We start from the raw sequence: 18,464 nt of genomic DNA on the forward strand, positions 1-18,464 counted from the left end.
TGCAGCCTTCCAGTACTTAAAGGGGGCTTATAAGAAAGATGGGGACAAATTTTGCAGGGCCTGTTGTGGTAGGACGAGGGATAATGGTTTTAAACTAAAAGAGGGTACATTTAGACTAGATATAAGGAAGAAATTTTTTGTGATGAGGGTGGTGAAACACTGGCACAGGTTGCCCAGAGAGGTGGTGGATGCCCCATCCCTGGAAACCCTCAAGGTCAGGTTGGACTGGGCTCTGAGCAACCCAATCTAGTTGAAGATGTCCCTGCCCATGGCAGGGGGGTTGGACTAGATGACCTTTAAAGGTCCCTTCCAACCCAAACTATTCTATGATTCTATGATTCTATGAACTGGCTTGCAAGACAGGGCAATAAAGAGTGGAGAAGTGTGTTCCACTCACCTTGTCATCCTTTCACCCAAGGTACACAGAGAGAAGTAGCTGGTCGCATGAAGTACTGTTGTCTTTTACTGACTACTGTTTGGACCTTAGCTGGCTGCATTAGGACATCAGATTGTGGTACATAGGAGACTCACAACACCACAAATTTTGGGAGAGGATGTTAAGAGTTCATACCCCTCACTAGCTGTTGGCCACTAACCTTTGGGGAAGAATGGTCAGAAAGGTGTTAATGGAAGCTTTTTTGGCAAGTGGCCATAGGATTTGTATCTTTTTCCTTTTCTACTGCAACTGCAAGAGAAGAAGTTTTATCTGTTCCCATGACTTTCAAGGGCTAAGCCAAGAAAAGATGGAGGAGCTCCACCATTATTCAATTAGAGTTGTAGAAAGTATTTATCATGATATCTAAACTAACTCAGAACTCCCCTGGTTTCTGATTTCATAGGAACCCTGAAAGAAATATTGTGTATAACCAGGGATTCACTGTTGTTCTAGTATTTTCACACTTCCTTCAAGTAAACTTAAGATATTTAGGATTTCTGTTGGAGCATGTGAAAATTCTAGGTTTTTTTAATGCTGTTAAACCAAACAAGTGAATCAGTGTGCTACCTTCTAAACTGGAATTTGGAAGTGTGAAACAATGAGAATGAAAACCAGAGAGGTTTCTTTGATCCCATTTTTGTTCTAGCTTGTCCATTGAATGAGGAGGTTATATAATGTTATTTATGGCTAATTTCTAAATGAGAAATACAATTGCATTTCCTGTATGTTGCATAAAACAGAAACAAATTTGTCATATAGATTAGCTACCTTTGGAGAAGCCAGAGCTTTGAAAAACTTCAAGTCCTGAATTATGTCCACATGTTTAGGCTTTTTTAAAACTGATGGTGATCTCGTCAGTGACTTCCACCTGTACACACAAGACAGAAAAAATCTGTTGCTCCTATCAAAATGACAATTTTGAATGTAGCATTCTTAGCTGATTCCAAAATAAAATTATTTTGAAGTATAAATTATTCCATATATCTTCAAAATATAATTTATATTAGGACCTTCATAGGTGTTATGAAGTGCTTCACTAACATTTTCTCAATCCAGATACTGGCTTGTCATCTTTAGGAGGCTGGAAATGTTAATATAAAAAACACTAGTGTTGTGGTTTAACCTCTGTTGGCAACTGAGCACCACACAGCCGCTCGCTCACTCCAGCCCCTGGTGGGATGGGGGAGAGAGAATTGGAAGAGTAAAAGTGAGAAAACTTTATATACTGAGCATGACGTCACATGGTATGGAATATCCCTGTGGCCAGTTTGGGTCAGCTGTCCTGGCTGTCCCCCCTCCCAGCTCCCTGTGCACCTCCAGCCTTCTCAGTCGGTAGAGCATGGGAAGCTGACAAGTCCTTGACTGGTGTGAGCACCACTTAGCAACAACTAAAACATCGGTGTGTTATCAACATTATTCTCATGCTAAATCCAAAACACAGCATTGTACCAGCTACTAGGAAGAAAATGAACTCTATCCCAGCCAAAACCAGAACTAGTTACCACAACTGGGTGCTAACTCACTGACTGATAATGGCTTTTCAGCATTTCTGTCAGTTCTGACTACAATTCCTGTATGCCACTTTCATAACAAAGAAGGTTTCCTCTGCTCATATGTCTGGTTTCCAAAGTTAATCACAAGAAAAAATGATCTAGAGTAGAGTGTCTGTTAGTGTAGATTAACAGAGTTTCATTTACAATCAGAAAAATTGTCAGATCACACAAGCTAAGGAATTATAAACTACAGAGAGAAACTGAGACTATTCTTCTATATCGGTCTATCTACCTGCTGACATTTTTCAATAGGTCACCTGAGCCACTTGTTTAAACTGTAAGCACCTATGCTATTCAGCTGGGTTTATCCCTTTTCAGGTATATGCCCATTTGGAGAATATCTGTTTATTTTATAACTTGATTTGTTAATCGAAATTCTAAAATATTATCTTAGTGACTTATATGACAGCTATTCAATAAGTGAATTGTTGTAGCATTGTGAAGATAACTGACTTGACCCAAGAGAAGCTGCTGTATCCTGTAAAGAACTAAACCTAGCATCCATAAGTAACACAGCCTTTTGGCTGATGGTTGGCTAGCTATCCATTATGCTATTTGGTACAATTAACCCGGAGGAATCAAATTACTCTGGAGGTGGCAGCACACAGTATATACAATGATAAGACTGAAACTTTGTATTATGCAGCGTGTGGCCGTCTTTTTTTTTTCAATTCTCTGCACAGTTAAGCAGGCTTCTCATTTGCTTCCAGTCTGTTTAATTAATGTGTTTTAAATGTATGATAGCCATTCTTCTTTAATTAAATATTTGAAAAGGTCCTCAAAAAGTAGTCACAGTTTGACACAGGCATGTCATTTATGGAAAGTTTCTTTAAGGATAGCTGGCTGAATTTTAGTATCTTTGATTCCAGAGGTTTCAAACTAGCTGCTGACTATTCGAAAGGACTCCAGGGGTTAGTCCTTCAAACACAGCCAAGCACTTCTCTGTGTTGATGAGGTACTGTTCTGACTTCAGTGGGACTACTCACATTAGTAAGAACTCTATGGAATAATAAGTGTTAGCAGGATACCGACCTAAATGGGGTAACAGCAAAGCACATTAGAGATTTCCCATTGTCTCAAAGTGCTTTGGTTAAAAGGTAGCCTAAGAATGCACATGGTGTATGAAACCTTACCACTAGAGCATGCATGACTTTTTAAGCCCTGAAGTAATTTTTCCCAGATTTGGACTGCTTTGTTACTAAAGGCAATGTGCATGTTGCCTCTGAAGATTCCTGCTTCAGTATTTATGTTCATTTGGTCAACCCACTAATTAATGAACCAGGGAGCTCCAGGACTAGAAATATGACTTAAGCTAGAGGGCCAAGGCTCTCTGGCTTGACTTGTAACTAACCCACATCCCTTGAGAACTCTACCTAGGAGGAGAGAGGTCCAACACTGCTATTGAACACACAACATTTATGCCAGTGTCAGAACGTCATGATCAGAGGTACGTGAATGTATCCGTAACATCCCAGGAAATTTGAGAAGACCATTTTTTAAACTGAAAGATTAAATTGGGTTTATTCTTAGAGAAAGATTTGGGTTTGGGTTGAAACTATTCACATTAAGCTTTTTCAATAAGTTTTTTTTGATCCCAGAAGTATATCAGCTTGTGGAACTGGAACTGGAAAGGAAACAGGCTGCTAACCTGAACAGTGTATATAACATACAGACTCTAATTAGGCTAAAATCTGAGACAATTATCTAGTCATCACTATTACTGAATTCAAATCCTGAACATCACCTAATCCTGACTGTCACCTAGTCATAACAATTGAGATTTATTCATGCTGTGTAAAAAAATTTTTAAAAAGGATTTTTCTAAATAACTCATAGGAAATACTAGTATTTTTTCTGACCTTCAGGTGAAAGGTGCTTTTTAAGTATATTTTCAGAATTGTTCCCCCAATCATACATATATGTAAATGTATGAGATCTTACTTGTCCCTGTCCAGCATTAGAGGATATTCAAACTTCTTCTTTTCCACATGCTTGCTTTCCTCTTTAATTATAGTAGGAAAGTTATTAACATCACAAGGCAAAATCAACCGACGAATATCTGGTAATTCGAACTTCCTAGGTTGTCCGAAGTAACCAAGATAGTATCCATCCATGGCATGCCAGAGCCTACAGACATAGTAGAAGCAGTGCCAAAGGACAGAAAGGAAAAACGGATACTTTTAGAAGTGGAATAGAAGTGACAAAATATTTGTCTACATTATCAAGTTCTGCAGCACTGTTCTAGAGTTCAGTATGCTAGTCATAAAAAATGAAAAATCTCAGAAGGATGTTGTAAAAATCGGAAAACAGACAGTTCATCTTTATAGTTATGAAACTGAGGAGTAAAGGCACCAATATCCTGAATTGCTCCTACAGTGAGGTGCTGCCACCAGAGCAGGATCTACACAAAATTTCCCCATTGATTCCCCCCAAAAACCAAAAGAAACCCCTTCAAATGTACTTGTTAGCCAAGAAGGAATTACAATTGTCTATAAAGCATCTTCAGACTGCAGTGGTTTAACTGCATAAGCATTGGTTAGATGCGATGCTTAGGACCCATGTCAATTTAACAAGTATTGAAAGCTAAAATAGGATTAGAACAGGAGGTCGTTTCTAAAATGATGGGGCTGTTACCTATGCATTCAAGGTCACCTTGCTGAAAGAAAATGACAGTCTGCAAAAGGTCTGACTTCCTGAGAAAACTGGAAGTGTTACATTAAAAAATTAGTTATTTCAGGTGCAGAACAGAAAATGCACCCAATGTTGTATTTTATTTAAGTTCTAGCCTATATACAAGTCCAGCAAGAAGGGGAACTTTGGAGACAGTTCAACTGCTTGGCCATAGCAGTAAGAAGTATTAGTCATTTTTGTACCTGACTGAACCATCGATGGATGCTGTCACTACCACATTTTTCTCCTCTTCGTGAAATAAGGCAACCACTTCATTAGAGTGTGCCCTCCAGCAGAGCTCCTCCTTTATTTGCTGAGGGAAAAAAGCAACATAACCACATTTCAGGCAGTTCTGTATGCCACCATGGTTGCTAGCTTAGTATATTTATCAGCATGGCTTTCTGAAAATTAAAAGAGGTGAAAAACTAATCCCTCCATGAAACAGCCTGCAAATGGCATGTGGTAGAAACATGACTCAGGGGACATGGATAAATTCATTCTTAACATAGCCTCCTTGAACACAATGGAATAATGCTAACAGCATTTTACTTATGTTTTTGTTATTTTTCACAGCATCAAGTTATTATTTCAAGCAAAAGACATGACCTTTATGTGCAGGAAACATTTTTAGTCCCCATAGAGCTCTGAATCCATTTTTCTCTGTTTGTCTTATCTTGGTATACTGTTCAAGTTAAGAAAATCTGTTAGATTTTTCCTTACATTTTTACTATTTTGTGGATCTTCTAAGAATGAGGCAATGCTCCAGCACATAATATGTCCCTCTGTTTAAGAAAGGAAAAAGCAAAATATCAATAAATTTCATTACTGCTACACATTCTCTAGTTGCTACCATATGCTCTTGGTCAACACTGGGCAGAATGAAGCAGAGATTACAGGTCAGTGAAAGTTATTTTAAGGTGAATGTCACTATTTCATTGTCAAGCACAGAGTAGAAAATAATGGACCATTCATTAATATGCAAAGAAATATGTATATTCTTTGTGAGCAATGTGTCATTAACTGGATAGGTTTGAAATGGAAAGAACATAAAGTTTTTTCTTTAAATGACATGAGTGAAAAATAAGAGTCGCCTTGTCAAGACAGTTATCTATTGCACAAACTAGGTATGAGAGCTTCCTGGGGATTAAACTGTTTTTCAATCCTGGTAAAGTGGACGAAGTTTGATTAATTGCATACATAATGAAAGCTTAATGTTTTACAACCTTTTAGTGCACTCATGTGAAGCTAGAATCAAAGAATCATTTTCCTTATGACCCACAACTGCTCAGTTTCCTGCCTAGGATCCCTCTTTCCTGATGAAGTTGCCTCTTGTCTCTCATTTCTACTACTAGACAGAGGAATCTCTTGTGTAATTCCAACCTTCATACTGGTCAACATCTGTTTCTAGGACTGTACATTTGCAAGCAAGCAAGGAGGCTGACAGGGAAGTTGACCTTTCCCTAACATGGAAAAATCTGTAATGGGAACAAGAAATCGGTAGTAGCACTGCAAATAAAAGAGAAGGGTGCGGAAAGCATGAAAAGCAAATACACAGTGGCGCAAACACAAAAGGACAAAGGGAGAGTATCAGATGAATAGGTAATAGGGTGGATACTTTTCCACAACTAATTAAAAACCTGTTCAGTGCATGCTGTCTTCTTGAACTCATTTACTGATTTGAATCAATGGGGAGTGGAAACTCCTCTTCATTTTCAGCATTAACGTCAAGCTACTGCTCAGTTTTGAAACATGGGAAAAAAACCTTTGCTCCATCCAACTTCTGACAGTGTAAGAGCAGGAAGCTGGCAGGTAACAGTTCTAATAGGTATTTTAGAAGAAAAGTGACACATTAAAGGACAAAAATCTCAGATGCAGAAGAGGAAAATTGCCAGGGTGACTCTAAAGGCTTGGAGGAGAATCAGGCAGCAGATAAACTCTTGGACTTTCAGCCAAATGAAAGCCAGATTTGGTGTGAAATTAAAAGTCTAACAATGAGCTGCTAGCACAGACCATAAGTGCTTTCTTTCCTTATATAGCAGTGTACTGCTGAAGCCATTACTGTGCACTCCATACCAGTGTTCGAATCATGGCTCTTGGTACAGCCACAGCTGCAGTTTTTTATTTAGTTTTATTACCGTGGATGTGAAATTTTTGCTTGTTTTTAGCAGTAATCTTTGCCCTTGGTATGAATACAGTTATTCAGATGAAAAGAATATGCAGGGCTTGTGAATAAAGAAAATTGTAATGTCTTTTATGAAAACAATTCTACTGATAATGCTATTATTGTAATGCTAAGCTTTAATCTACCATCCTTTCATACCAGAAAATACCTTTTTCAATTATTTAATTATAGCTTTGATGGAGAAAGTCCGGCAGCATTTGGACATTCATTTCCACATTTCTGGCACATTTACAACATGGTATTTTGTGGTCCTACAAACTGTCCTGAACAGAATGAATAGCATGTTTACTCACCCTTACTGCCTGCCAAAAGCATTTTAGCGGAGATGTCTGTACATAGTGCTGTCAGAGGAACTGAAGGATATTTTGAAAATGGCAAAAGTTCTTTCACTAAGTTTCCCTAAAATAAATAAATGAATAAACACACACATATTTCTCTTTATAATATCTACATGAAAAAAATAATAATCAATGCATCAGAAGTTGAGTGCCATTGATTTGATCTATTCAGCGTTACTCAGCTCGTATCTACTCAGAAAGCAGCTAGAAAGGTAGTTTCCTAATCTACTGAATGACCAAGATAGCTGGGATGTATTCTTCTTCAGGTTGCCATCTCTTCTACATTAAAAGAACAAGCTATTTCACTCCTCAGGCAATTCACAGTCTATCTGTACCTACCCCTACTTTACCACTTATCTCTCATTTGCTGTGGGATATCATCAGTATGCATCTCATTTGCTACTGAAATACCGTTTCTTGCTGCAAATGGAGCCATGATGTCTCCTCCACCAACTTGTTATATTTTTCAAGCAAGCATTAGCAGACTTTCTCCCTTATTGTCTCTTCAGGTTTGAGAGGAGGTGAGGGAGAAAGTCTTGCTGATAAGGAGAATCTTGACTGTGTCATCCATGTAACGATGATGACAATCATGTCAGTGATGACATCACCATCATCTGAACTTTGAGATTCCTACAGGAATCTAAGCACACTAATATGTCAACCATGAAGACAACAAAACCCAACACAGCCCACACCTACTGTACTTGGGGACATTTACCATCATACTCTATTTTTGCATAAAACATCTGCAAAGGTACCTCACCGTCTTTCTGAAAAATTCTCGCTATGACTTGCCTTTGCTGGGATTCCTGTTAAAGCCTTACATGGCTGACGTATTGTGATCACTGTCTGCCACAATGACCAATACTACCGAGTCATATCATGGTACTCCCCCTTCTTTCTGCATTTACTTTTTATCTCTTGTTTAGAGTAACATGTTTTCTGGAATAGAGTCTCATAGGTCTGAGGTGATATGACAACTAAGCCATTGGCATTCTGTTGTATGACTGGCTTTACAAGCTGATTATAGCTGTAGACGCTATGTATTAGGATACTATTCTCTCCTGATTTGTAACCCTACTAGTGCTAGCTGGCTTGTGCAATGTTCCAGACATATTTCTCCTCTTCTGAGAGTAGGACACTCTGCCTTGCCTATCATCCTTTCTTAGAAGGTAAAAGATGTGGGTGAAAAATCAACTTCTAGACTTTCACATAATTATTTCAAATCATGTTTCTTCATTTTCCACTTGCCATAACTCTCTGCTACAGTTATTAAAGCAGAACTAATTTGTGTCTGTGGAAGGAACTATAAACCAAAAAATGCAATAAAACATCTGCTGCTGCAATTGCTAGTTAAAAAGCATGTTTCCAAAGATTAGTAGAATTACCTTCTCTGTGGTCCAGTCCCATCCCAAAGACATTCAGATAGCTACCTGAGTACTCCATAGGCAGATACAGCCATTTTCATGAGCAGAAGCCAATATTGGTGAGTATCCTGCTACAGCTTTGGATAACTGTACATTCGTCTTCAAGTATTGGATATTCTTATACCTAGTTGTGTCTTCTGCTTTGGAACACAAATGATCATACATTTTCTCAACAATTTTTAGTACTGCTTTTGAATGTACAGAAATTACATAACACTAGAAAAAAAGTAAATTTTAAAATAAACTCCATCATCAAGATGGCGTTACTCTGAAAACATTACAGATATGGATAAAAGACAGCTGAAAAGAAATTAGAACAATCTTCATGATCTTATCTAAACCAGCCAGAATTATTGCTCCATGATGCAGGGGAACCTTATTTAAAGCACAGCAACAGATTTCACAGAAACAGCAAGCACCAGTGAGAGTGGAGAAGTGCAAGACGGTGGTCATCAGGACAGCTGCGAGGCAGTTCTGCAGCCTCTGCATGAGGCTTCTAGAGATTACTATCAATTCAGCAATGAAATGAAGTTTAATAACTAAATGTCACAACAATTCTGGAATCACAGATTTCTATACTTACTTCTCAAGTTCAAAACTTTTGCTAAATGCAAGGTGGTGGTCACAGAGAACCTTTTTTGAGTTCCTGCTGTGACTTTCCCAGAGCTGGAGGGGCTGGAGGGTCCCATGAAAGTCCCCAGTGAAATGAACATTCAGTGAATGCAGGACCTAACAGGAGTGTCTATTTCATTGAGCAGCTACAAGACTTAGGGATATTCTAGTTTCAGGGCATATTTTCTTTGCAAAATAAATTCAGCTTAAATCCACATTTCAGATGATCAAATTTCTTGTTATTGGGAAAGTCTGCTTTCCAGCAGAGGATGTCTAAAGGATTCAGAAGAATCTGGAGCATTTGCTTCTTGCAAATTCATCGACTCCATTTGCACAGCTTTAACTCTTAAGCATTTGGCTCTCTCTTGTTTCTGTTGTTTTAAGGATATATACTATAGGGAAGATTTTTCCTTCTAAAATTCCATCTGCTTTTGAAGATTTTCTCTGTGAGGCCATTCACTCATACTTGACTCAAGTTGGCTCTTGCTATACCATTTCAATAGTTAACTGCTTGAATGTTTATGTGGAAGAGAAGTGTGTATAGTTGACATTCCCAAATTCTGCAAGGTTTTCAGCATCATGTCTATTTAGAAAAATCAGCCATTTAAGCCCTTGCATATCCTGAATCCTGGCCTGGCTTTTGGGAAATAACTGCAAATCAGGGGTGAGCAAAAGATGTTGAGGTGTGTCATCCACATACCAATGGTATCCCAAGTATTCTAAACACAGTTTGCCAAACAAACTGACAAACTCAGTTTCTATGGTAATCTGGGAAGAACTTATGGATCAACAACAAAGAGAATGAAAAACATCTTTCCATACCTGTTGTTATTTGAGTATTAATTTCATCACTTCTTACATTTTCCTAAAAGCAAGGAATAAAATGTTACAGAATTAGAAAATGGAACTTGGGTATAATTACAGAACAGATCTTTATTTGAAATTATTTTAAGAACTTAAATTTTTTAATTGAAGAATTCAAATATTCCCCCAATTTCCATTCAATCTGGGGCAGCACTGAGTGAAAACAAGAAAAATTTCATCTGAAGAGAATCAAAATCACAGATGAACAAATCACAAATGATGTTAATTGGAATTTAGGAGCATGCTAAAGGTAAATTTAGCTGAATGGCATTAATTTCTCAGGACAAGCAAAGTCGATCTCTTACAGTCACGTGAATGTAACTTAGATCTCTTACTTAGAGAGTTTAATTCAGAACATGCATATAGTCTTATTACTGCCTTGAGCAAAGATGAACACAGTGCATAAATAGCAGTAACATTTACTCATATCTGCATCTTCAGTATGAGAATTGTCACAGTCCTTCATTTGTGCCTCGTTATATAGGCTTCTGAGGATCCCCAAGGCTGAGAGTTATCAGTACACTGGCCTCAAAAATTGCCAAGTCAAATAAAGCAGGAACAACTATGCAGCCATGAGTGTTTGAGGTATCTTAGAAGAGGAAAAGCCACTTCAGTCTCACCCTACCTATTGATCTGTAAGGCTTGATGTGTTCGGCTTTTGGGGATCTTTTTAAGAGCTGCAAATGACTGTCCATTTTGTTATTCCAATGACTACATAGCACAAGATATTGTGTACTTTAGTTTGTGGATGACAGTTAGGCCTGTGTCTACTTGGGAATCTATGAAAGTGCCATGCTCTGCTGAAACAATATGCTGGAAAGAATCTGAGAGGTAGCAGGATTTTCCTCTTTTTGCCTACTTGCTATTTGTTGCTCTGCAGATATGGCATGTTCTTCTGGCATAAAAGGACAAAAAGAAGTGTCACAAAAATCATAATGCTATCCTTAGTAAAAATACACAGATTGAGACACTGGCCTCTTGATGGTAAATTAACAAAAGTTCTCATACTGTCATTTGAAAGCAATGTATCCAAGCAAGTGTGGCTGCAATGTAGATATGGTTCCACTTTTATTCAAATACTTCATGATTTGTCTATTTTACCTTCCCCTTTGAATTCTTCTATACCCCCATTTGAAAGTCGGAATTGCTAGTGATAAGCATCTGACAAACACTTTGACAGTCAGCTATTCCATGTATCACAGAGCTAGCTGCCTGACAGAATGTATTCTTAATTCCCCACCTCATTCAGCTTAGGTGAACAAAGTTCATTTCTCTGCGATATTTAGTTTTGTGCATGGCTTTATGGAGGGATTTTAGTAAGCTACAGGATTTTAAAACTAAAACCAAAATGAAAACGGAAATTTGTTTTGAATGCTACTGAATCCATGAAGCCACTATACCTACCTTATGTAGGTTCAAAGAACTGCTCTTGTGCTCTGGAATGGCACTGATATCACTCCTCACAGTAGCAGTAGTAGAGGGCAGGGAACTAATTTTCCTGTGTGAAAGAAATTATTGGAGATCACTGACATTCTTGAAGATACTGTTTGCTATCTGGAAATCAACATCATCCAGTGTAATAAAGCATAATAAAATAGTGCCTGAATTGATTAGACTGATTAGACTAAGGGTTGTTAGTGGTTTAGAAATTTATCCAAGCAACTAGGCAGTATTTGCATATTACACAGCCAGCCTCTCCTGTCAGGAGTTTTGAGCAAATTAAATCCATAGTAAACCGAAATTAACACTGGTGTTCATCCTCAAGAAGTGAAGGGGAAAAATTCAGTGCATGCCAATGGCTTGTTCCCTTTCATTTTACACAGTGCTTTGCTCTGCAAATAGTTTTCAATTAATTATAGAAACTTATTTTCAATCTGTTAAGATAAGGATCAGAAATGGGATTCTGTGGAAGAAACTCAGGAAAAAAATTTGGAGGTGGTCTTCGATGTTTGTGTTTCTGAGTCAAGAAAAGTTCGAACTCTGCTAGTGAGAGGTTCTGGCCACATAACTTACACCAATGTCACAGCTGCTCTGGTTTTGACAAGAGTATCTGAATAACTGGGATAATGTAAAACACAGATAGAAAGTATGCAGCTGGGGTAGCCCACTTAAATTTGGACAGGTGGCCATGACTTTGTAATTTTTCAGTGTTTGATTTTACAAACTTGCTACCATTCTTGAACTTTGTGTGTGTATATATGCTCACAGTCAAATTCATCCAGGTACCTTCCCGGTACGTACAAAACATCCTAAGCCTATATGATTCAAAGACATTGTAGGATCCTCCTGCTTAAGCATAATCAGAACTTTTCTTGATTTATAAAAAATGCTATTTGTGAATTGTAATCACCACATTTTAATTTAGCTAGGATTTATTAAATTAATAATTAAGCTATAATCTCAATAAGCAAATTTATGTTCAATTAAGTGGCACTGGTACATTTAGGGGTGTAGTAAATGCATAAGCTACTTGAAGGTTTTAAAGCAACATAAGACCATAAACCATCCCTATGATTCAGGAGAGCAAAAAAGCTGCTTAATTGCTTAAGACCCTAAAGCCGCATAAATATTTAAACCATACTGAGCCCTTTTGGCTACCATTGCCTTTGCATATCCATTGGAAGACAAGCACTTCTGAAGTTATGTACACGTGCAATGCCTTTCTCTCAAAATGAATATATTTGACTACAATTTTGTTCTCCATCCAACACTACCAACCTATGCCAGCTTCTAGTTTGTTTTAAGATGAAACTTGAGCCTGCTTACTTCAATGAGCTTGCCTCTCTCTTTGTTTGCTGAGAGTATCTAATACTGTGAGGACTGTATCAGGTTTAAAATAAAGAAAAAGCCTGCTGCCACACAGAGTTAGCTCACAGAGATAAGAATCAAAGAAGGTACAGTACACAGGAAAACTAATACCTGACAAAAGCTGACTTCTGTTGAATTCTTCAACAGAATTGAGACTTATGAGGTCATTTAGAGGACAAAAGGATAGCTTAGTGGACTGGTAAAAAAAGAACATATAATATGGATTGATAAGCATTACACAAGTTTAAGGATGGGAAAGCTAATTAACTGTTTGAACTTGAATTGATTAAATGCAAAGAAAATCTCAAATGAAATCAGCTGTCTTGGACAAACATTACATCAGTTTACTACAACAAATTTCCAAATGACTACGCCTGTCCTGGGGGAAGATAAAATGCACACAGTTACCTGGAAGAGAAAGCACTATGTACAAGGAATAACATGGCATTGACTCCAGATGCTTGAAGAACTGACGCCTGGCTGTCTTCATTAATTTTACACCTGAAAATAAAGATGTTTGTACAGGATGTGTCAGATAGGTTGTGCATTGTTCCCAGAAAAAGTTGCAGACTTTATTTGTAATCTAAAACATTAAACATTTCATTTCCCAGAATGAATGTCACCTAAAAGTTTTAGATACAATTTTTCAGAATCAGTTAATCAGTCATGATGGATTAATGTCAGTGAAGAATAGGTACAGAATGTGCCTGTGCCAGGAAAAACAGGAACCTGATGGAATGATGAACATTTCATTCAGCCAAGTATTTTCTTGAGAATTAGTATTTAAGAGAAAAGTAAAGTAACTTATGTTGAAGTTAACTAGCTAAGTTAATATTAGAAAAGTACCTTGTTCCTGGCATTCAAACCAGTTGTGTGAACCCTGGGTAAAATACTCTACTTACAAAGCACTGACTTTCCTGTCTTCCATGCATCCACATGAATTGGCCCCCTCATATATGGGGAGGCAAAAGCAAACGAAGAGCCAGAGCCAGAACTGCAGTTAAGTTTTGCTAATTTCCCGTAGTATAGAAAAACTCAGCTCACTTTCTCACAAACATGCCAATTTTATACATGAAGGATGCTGTGAAACTATTGGGTAGGATAGTTAAATATTGACTTTGTATGGTCTTAAAAGGTGTGCGTTCCATCACCAACACAGAAATACTGCCGTGCTGCTCCACTCAGTCTAACCAGACATGTTGTCATTGTTCACTTTCCTGTGAACTTCCTGTAGCAGCTTAATCCACATGAGAATATCTGGAACCATCCTATGCTCACTTTTTGTCACTTTCTGTGAAAGATTTTTACTCCCAAACCTCCAAAATCACTTCAGATTTCTCCTTGTTAAATGTGACCTCTAGTCTTCTAGGTATAGACAATGATACTGATACTGATAATGTAGAACATCTGCCATTATCATCTGAAGTAGCATTATTTCCAGATATCCTCCTAAACACAAAACTTCCAAAATACGGATGTTTCTACAGCTCAGTAGCAGCCTCTAGTCAATGACAGAGTGACTTAACGTAGTGAGAGTTTCCTTCAGTGGCAGTGCCGAGTTATGCTAAAACACTATTCTTAATTACATCATCCCTTCCCCAAATGACTCTCTCTCTTGATCACTTCTCCTACCTGCAATGTCAGGACTAGCTAGCAAAGTAATTTGAAGTGGGAGAGAGGGGGGCCCACATAAATTGCTACTTTAACTCCTGCTTGTCCATCACCCTTTACAGTTGGGTATCTTAGAATTTCCAGTATGCCATTTGAAAAGTTTGTATGAAATACTAGAGATCAAAATGCCTCCATGAAAGCAATACTTACAGGCATCTCACAGAGGCAGATTCAAAATCCCACAAAATTATTGCACCATTTGCACTTCCTGTAGCTATCAAACTGCATCCTTCTACTTTTAAAACATCAAAACACTTCATTTGCACAGAAGGTACAAAATTCTACAAAGAACATATTGAAAAAAAAAAATTGAGTAGGAGCAATGTGGACATTAAAGAATGAAATGTTTTAACTGTTAATTTAACAAGATGACTAAATTGACAGTGTCTACAACAACTGCATATTCAATACTATTCTAATACTATTGTATTTGAGCTATGCAGAAACACCAGAAGGAAGCAGGGAGCGATAGTACTGGGAGACACCCTGCTGCAGAGGACAGCGGCCTCCATTTGCCAACCTGACCTGCTATCTACGGCACAGTCACAATTAAAGCATGTAAAAACAGCTGTAAGAACTGAAGATTAATCACAAATAGATATCTATGGAGATACTCTAACCAGGTTAAAGGAATAAGTCACTGAACAGAGATATAATGACCTTTCCATAAACATCATCCAGATCTGTTACAGAGTTAGTGAAATTATACAAAACAAAACTTAAGCCTCGTGGACTATTCAGGTTAAATTGGTCAACAATTGAAACATAAATTTGACATCTTATTTTACCAAAGCAGTAAGAAGAGAAAATGGAATCACTTTAACACCCAGCTTGATCTTTATGTGCCACTATTACTGAAGGTCAGTCTAGCTATAGTAATGAACCGCATTTCATTTCTAGAAGACTTTATACAAGAACCTCAACTAACTATTTTGTACAGGAATGTGAAGTGTATGTTCAGAGCAGCTGCTTAATCATGGAGACAACGAAGCAATGGATTATTAGGCAGATATAGCCCTTAGAAACAATCACTTTCTTACATGATTTATTTTAGACCTTCAGTGTACTGAAAAGTTTGGAATACTTATTTAGTTCTTATCCTGTTGCTAAAACATGAAATCCTTGAGGGCACAGTAAACTTTTTACTTTCTAATCTTCTGTAAACAATGTGGAACTTTTTGAAGTGTTTCTCACCTCTGTATCATTCCTTAGAGAACTGGTGTCAGACAGCAGCTGAATATCCGGAAAAAAATCACGTGTTTGTAAGGTGTCAGGCTTCAGTGACAGAGACACAACTGGATTTCTTCGTGGAAACGACACTGCTTCAGGAAGCACCCATGTGACATATAGAGATGTTTGAACTGAGTTACCCTATTAAAATAACTGACTTAATGAAAGAGGAAGGAAAGGATTTCTCTGTTCATAAGAAAATTATCAGCAAGTATATATCAAAAGCTTGTTTTCTGTGCCAAACTACGAAAACTATTACAGGTATCACCTAGCATATGCCTACACTGCAAACTGAAGTGCCAGCCAGAGATATTCCAGCTCACTTTAAATTACCTGCTGTTATAGTAGAGGCTGTCCAGCTGTGGAGTTCAGAGCTTTTGGTTTTATTCAGTTTAACTACCCCCTTAAAATAAGTTGGCTCTTCAGTTATAGCTGCTTATTTTATTAACGTTGCTGGTCTCCAGTTCATAGGTACCATACCAGCAAAACTGGTGGTTGTTCCAGTTGTGTGAGGAGAACAAGCCATGGTTCAGCCATGGCCCTGAGACATTGATTCCTCCCCATTGTGTCTAGAGGCTACTGGGAGTTACCTTGATAGTTTTTCTGACTATAACAAATTCACTTCAGTATCTAGTTTCTGCTTTAACATTGATATTTCTGTCCATTTTGCGAAGTGTTACTGAAATCAGCTCCTTAGGTTTTCTACTGTTTTCATAGATGTCTTGAACTCCAGAATGAAACAATGATTAAGATTTTAGTAAATCTTATGATATTAAGTGTATCAAACAAGAAATACCTTGGGGGAAGGACTAAAAATTGAAAGATCTATAGCAGATTCCTGCAAAGGATGAACTGGTTTTGGGGTGTTACTCAAGTTTACCTTGCTAACTACTATATTCAGAGCCTCTTAAAAAGCTAATAATAATAATAACAACCTGTATTTCTCTTGATCACTGAAACATTTGTATAAAAAAGTAGTTCTGCAATTATGTGAAACAGTATTAATGTACTTAGATTCATAAAGACTTGGAGGAGATTCAACTCCTCACCAACGTGTTTGTCAAGGGATACATTTACATTGCATGAATGATTTAACAGTTTCAGTAATAACATTGGGGGGCAATTGGTGTGATGTAGTATTTCAGAAAAATCCGAGTATCAAAAGCAAACCCTGTATTTTTATTAGCTGGAGGCTCAAAAGTAATAAATTATTTACCAAGATGAGAGCTTGTATGTTTTTTCCCCTAAATGTATCATCTGTCTAGTAAAACTTATTACTTCTCCCCACAACCTTTGTTCCCTTGCAGATAGTGGATTTAAAGTTTCAGAAGGAGAATTTTATCCCAAGTAAAACATTCCAATTTGAGGAAGAAAATTCTACAGAAACATGGTTTGTATGAGAAATGAAACCACAATTATTGTGAGCTCCAAATGCATCCTGTTAATTTTAGCTGAAGGGAACAGAGTAGACTCTCAAAATCAAGCCAAGCAAGTCAATCATCTGATTTATTACTGTCTTGTTTCTTTGTAACAGTTCTTAAGCAGCCACTGTCTTAATCTAGTAATTTTAGACAAAAAAAAAAAAAAATCCTTTAGCCAAAATCTTCTCCAATATTGAGGTTTTTTGCAGGATAATACCATGGTCACCTACTCTCCATAGAGGGAAAATATATCAAGAGGGATATTAGGCTACAGTTGAAGAGCTTCAAAGTGACAGAAGTGTATAGGCCTGAGGCCTCTGAGGTTTGTGAAACTGAATCCCGAGTCATGGGAGCTTCCTATTAGTAAATATTAAATGGAGCCTCTATGGCGTACAAATGACTGGGATGGGTCAGCAATATCTGAGTCTGAGGGCTCAGCTGCTGAACCGTGACAGTGATCTCTACAAAGGACGGGTGTCCAGAACGCAAGAAGGTGATGCTCTGTCTTCCACTGCCCAAGGAGCGCACTAAGGCTGAAAGGCAGTGGTGCAGGATGAAAAGGTACAGCTGCCTCATGAGAACATGGCCCTAGGTCTAAGGTGCTGTTAAAAAGCAGGGCTCTGACCAGTGCAGTGGGGATAGATACATAAACAGGATTTACAGGAACAGTTCTAACCAGTCTCCATTGCTGGTGAACTAGAAACTCTTTAAACAGGGTAAACGCTACCTATAACAACAGCAATATTTTAAAGCTTTTACCTTAAAGGATCTATAGCTACTGAAACCTCAGTCACAAACAGAAAAGCCAATGCAAGGAAAGAAATTATCAGAATGCTGAAAACCAGCAATGGATTAGTGAACATATTAATACTTAGACAGAAAGGCAGAAAGCTAATTTGATGACATGCAGAAAGTGGATTTTTGCTTGACAGTTTCTAAAAGTTTATCTACTAATTAATGAAAAAGTCCTATTTTACCTCCAAAATTAGGAGCTACCAAATGAAATTAGAAAAAAAAAAGTGTATTTGAAAAACCTGAATGATTTTCATCTTCCCACTCTGCTCCAAAAGAAGAAGTGCATGTTGACTCTCATTAGCCTTCAGATAAACTATCTTCAGCAGACGACACTCATCTTTGCTGTTCTGGGCCAAAGGCAAGGCTTTAACTTCCTGCCCACTTTCAAACTCCCAAATTTTCACTGTTCCTACACACAGATGAGAAAGATATACAAAAGGGAATGAACTTTCAGCAA

The 18,464-nt window shown here is 37.7% G+C and overlaps 1 protein-coding gene across 1 annotated transcript in view; it reads right to left on the reverse strand.

Moving 5' to 3' along the window:
- Nucleotides 1-18,464, reverse strand: part of WDR64 (WD repeat domain 64) — an 87,871-nt gene that overhangs the window by 2,290 nt on the left and 67,117 nt on the right. Inside the window, exons 14-25 of the mRNA XM_019471221.1 lie at nucleotides 18,247-18,416; nucleotides 15,756-15,932; nucleotides 14,712-14,842; nucleotides 13,299-13,391; nucleotides 11,487-11,580; nucleotides 10,041-10,083; nucleotides 8,613-8,746; nucleotides 7,135-7,240; nucleotides 5,380-5,441; nucleotides 4,863-4,972; nucleotides 3,931-4,116; nucleotides 1,205-1,304 (exon numbers count right to left, since the gene is read on the reverse strand). Coding sequence (XP_019326766.1) covers nucleotides 1,205-1,304; nucleotides 3,931-4,116; nucleotides 4,863-4,972; nucleotides 5,380-5,441; nucleotides 7,135-7,240; nucleotides 8,613-8,746; nucleotides 10,041-10,083; nucleotides 11,487-11,580; nucleotides 13,299-13,391; nucleotides 14,712-14,842; nucleotides 15,756-15,932; nucleotides 18,247-18,416 — 1,406 coding nt within the window. The remainder of the gene's footprint in view (nucleotides 1-1,204; nucleotides 1,305-3,930; nucleotides 4,117-4,862; nucleotides 4,973-5,379; nucleotides 5,442-7,134; nucleotides 7,241-8,612; nucleotides 8,747-10,040; nucleotides 10,084-11,486; nucleotides 11,581-13,298; nucleotides 13,392-14,711; nucleotides 14,843-15,755; nucleotides 15,933-18,246; nucleotides 18,417-18,464) is intronic.

The sequence above is a fragment of the Aptenodytes forsteri genome, unplaced genomic scaffold (assembly GCF_000699145.1).
Source record: "Aptenodytes forsteri isolate BGI_AS27 unplaced genomic scaffold, ASM69914v1 Scaffold10, whole genome shotgun sequence".
Lineage (NCBI taxonomy): Eukaryota > Metazoa > Chordata > Aves > Sphenisciformes > Spheniscidae > Aptenodytes > Aptenodytes forsteri.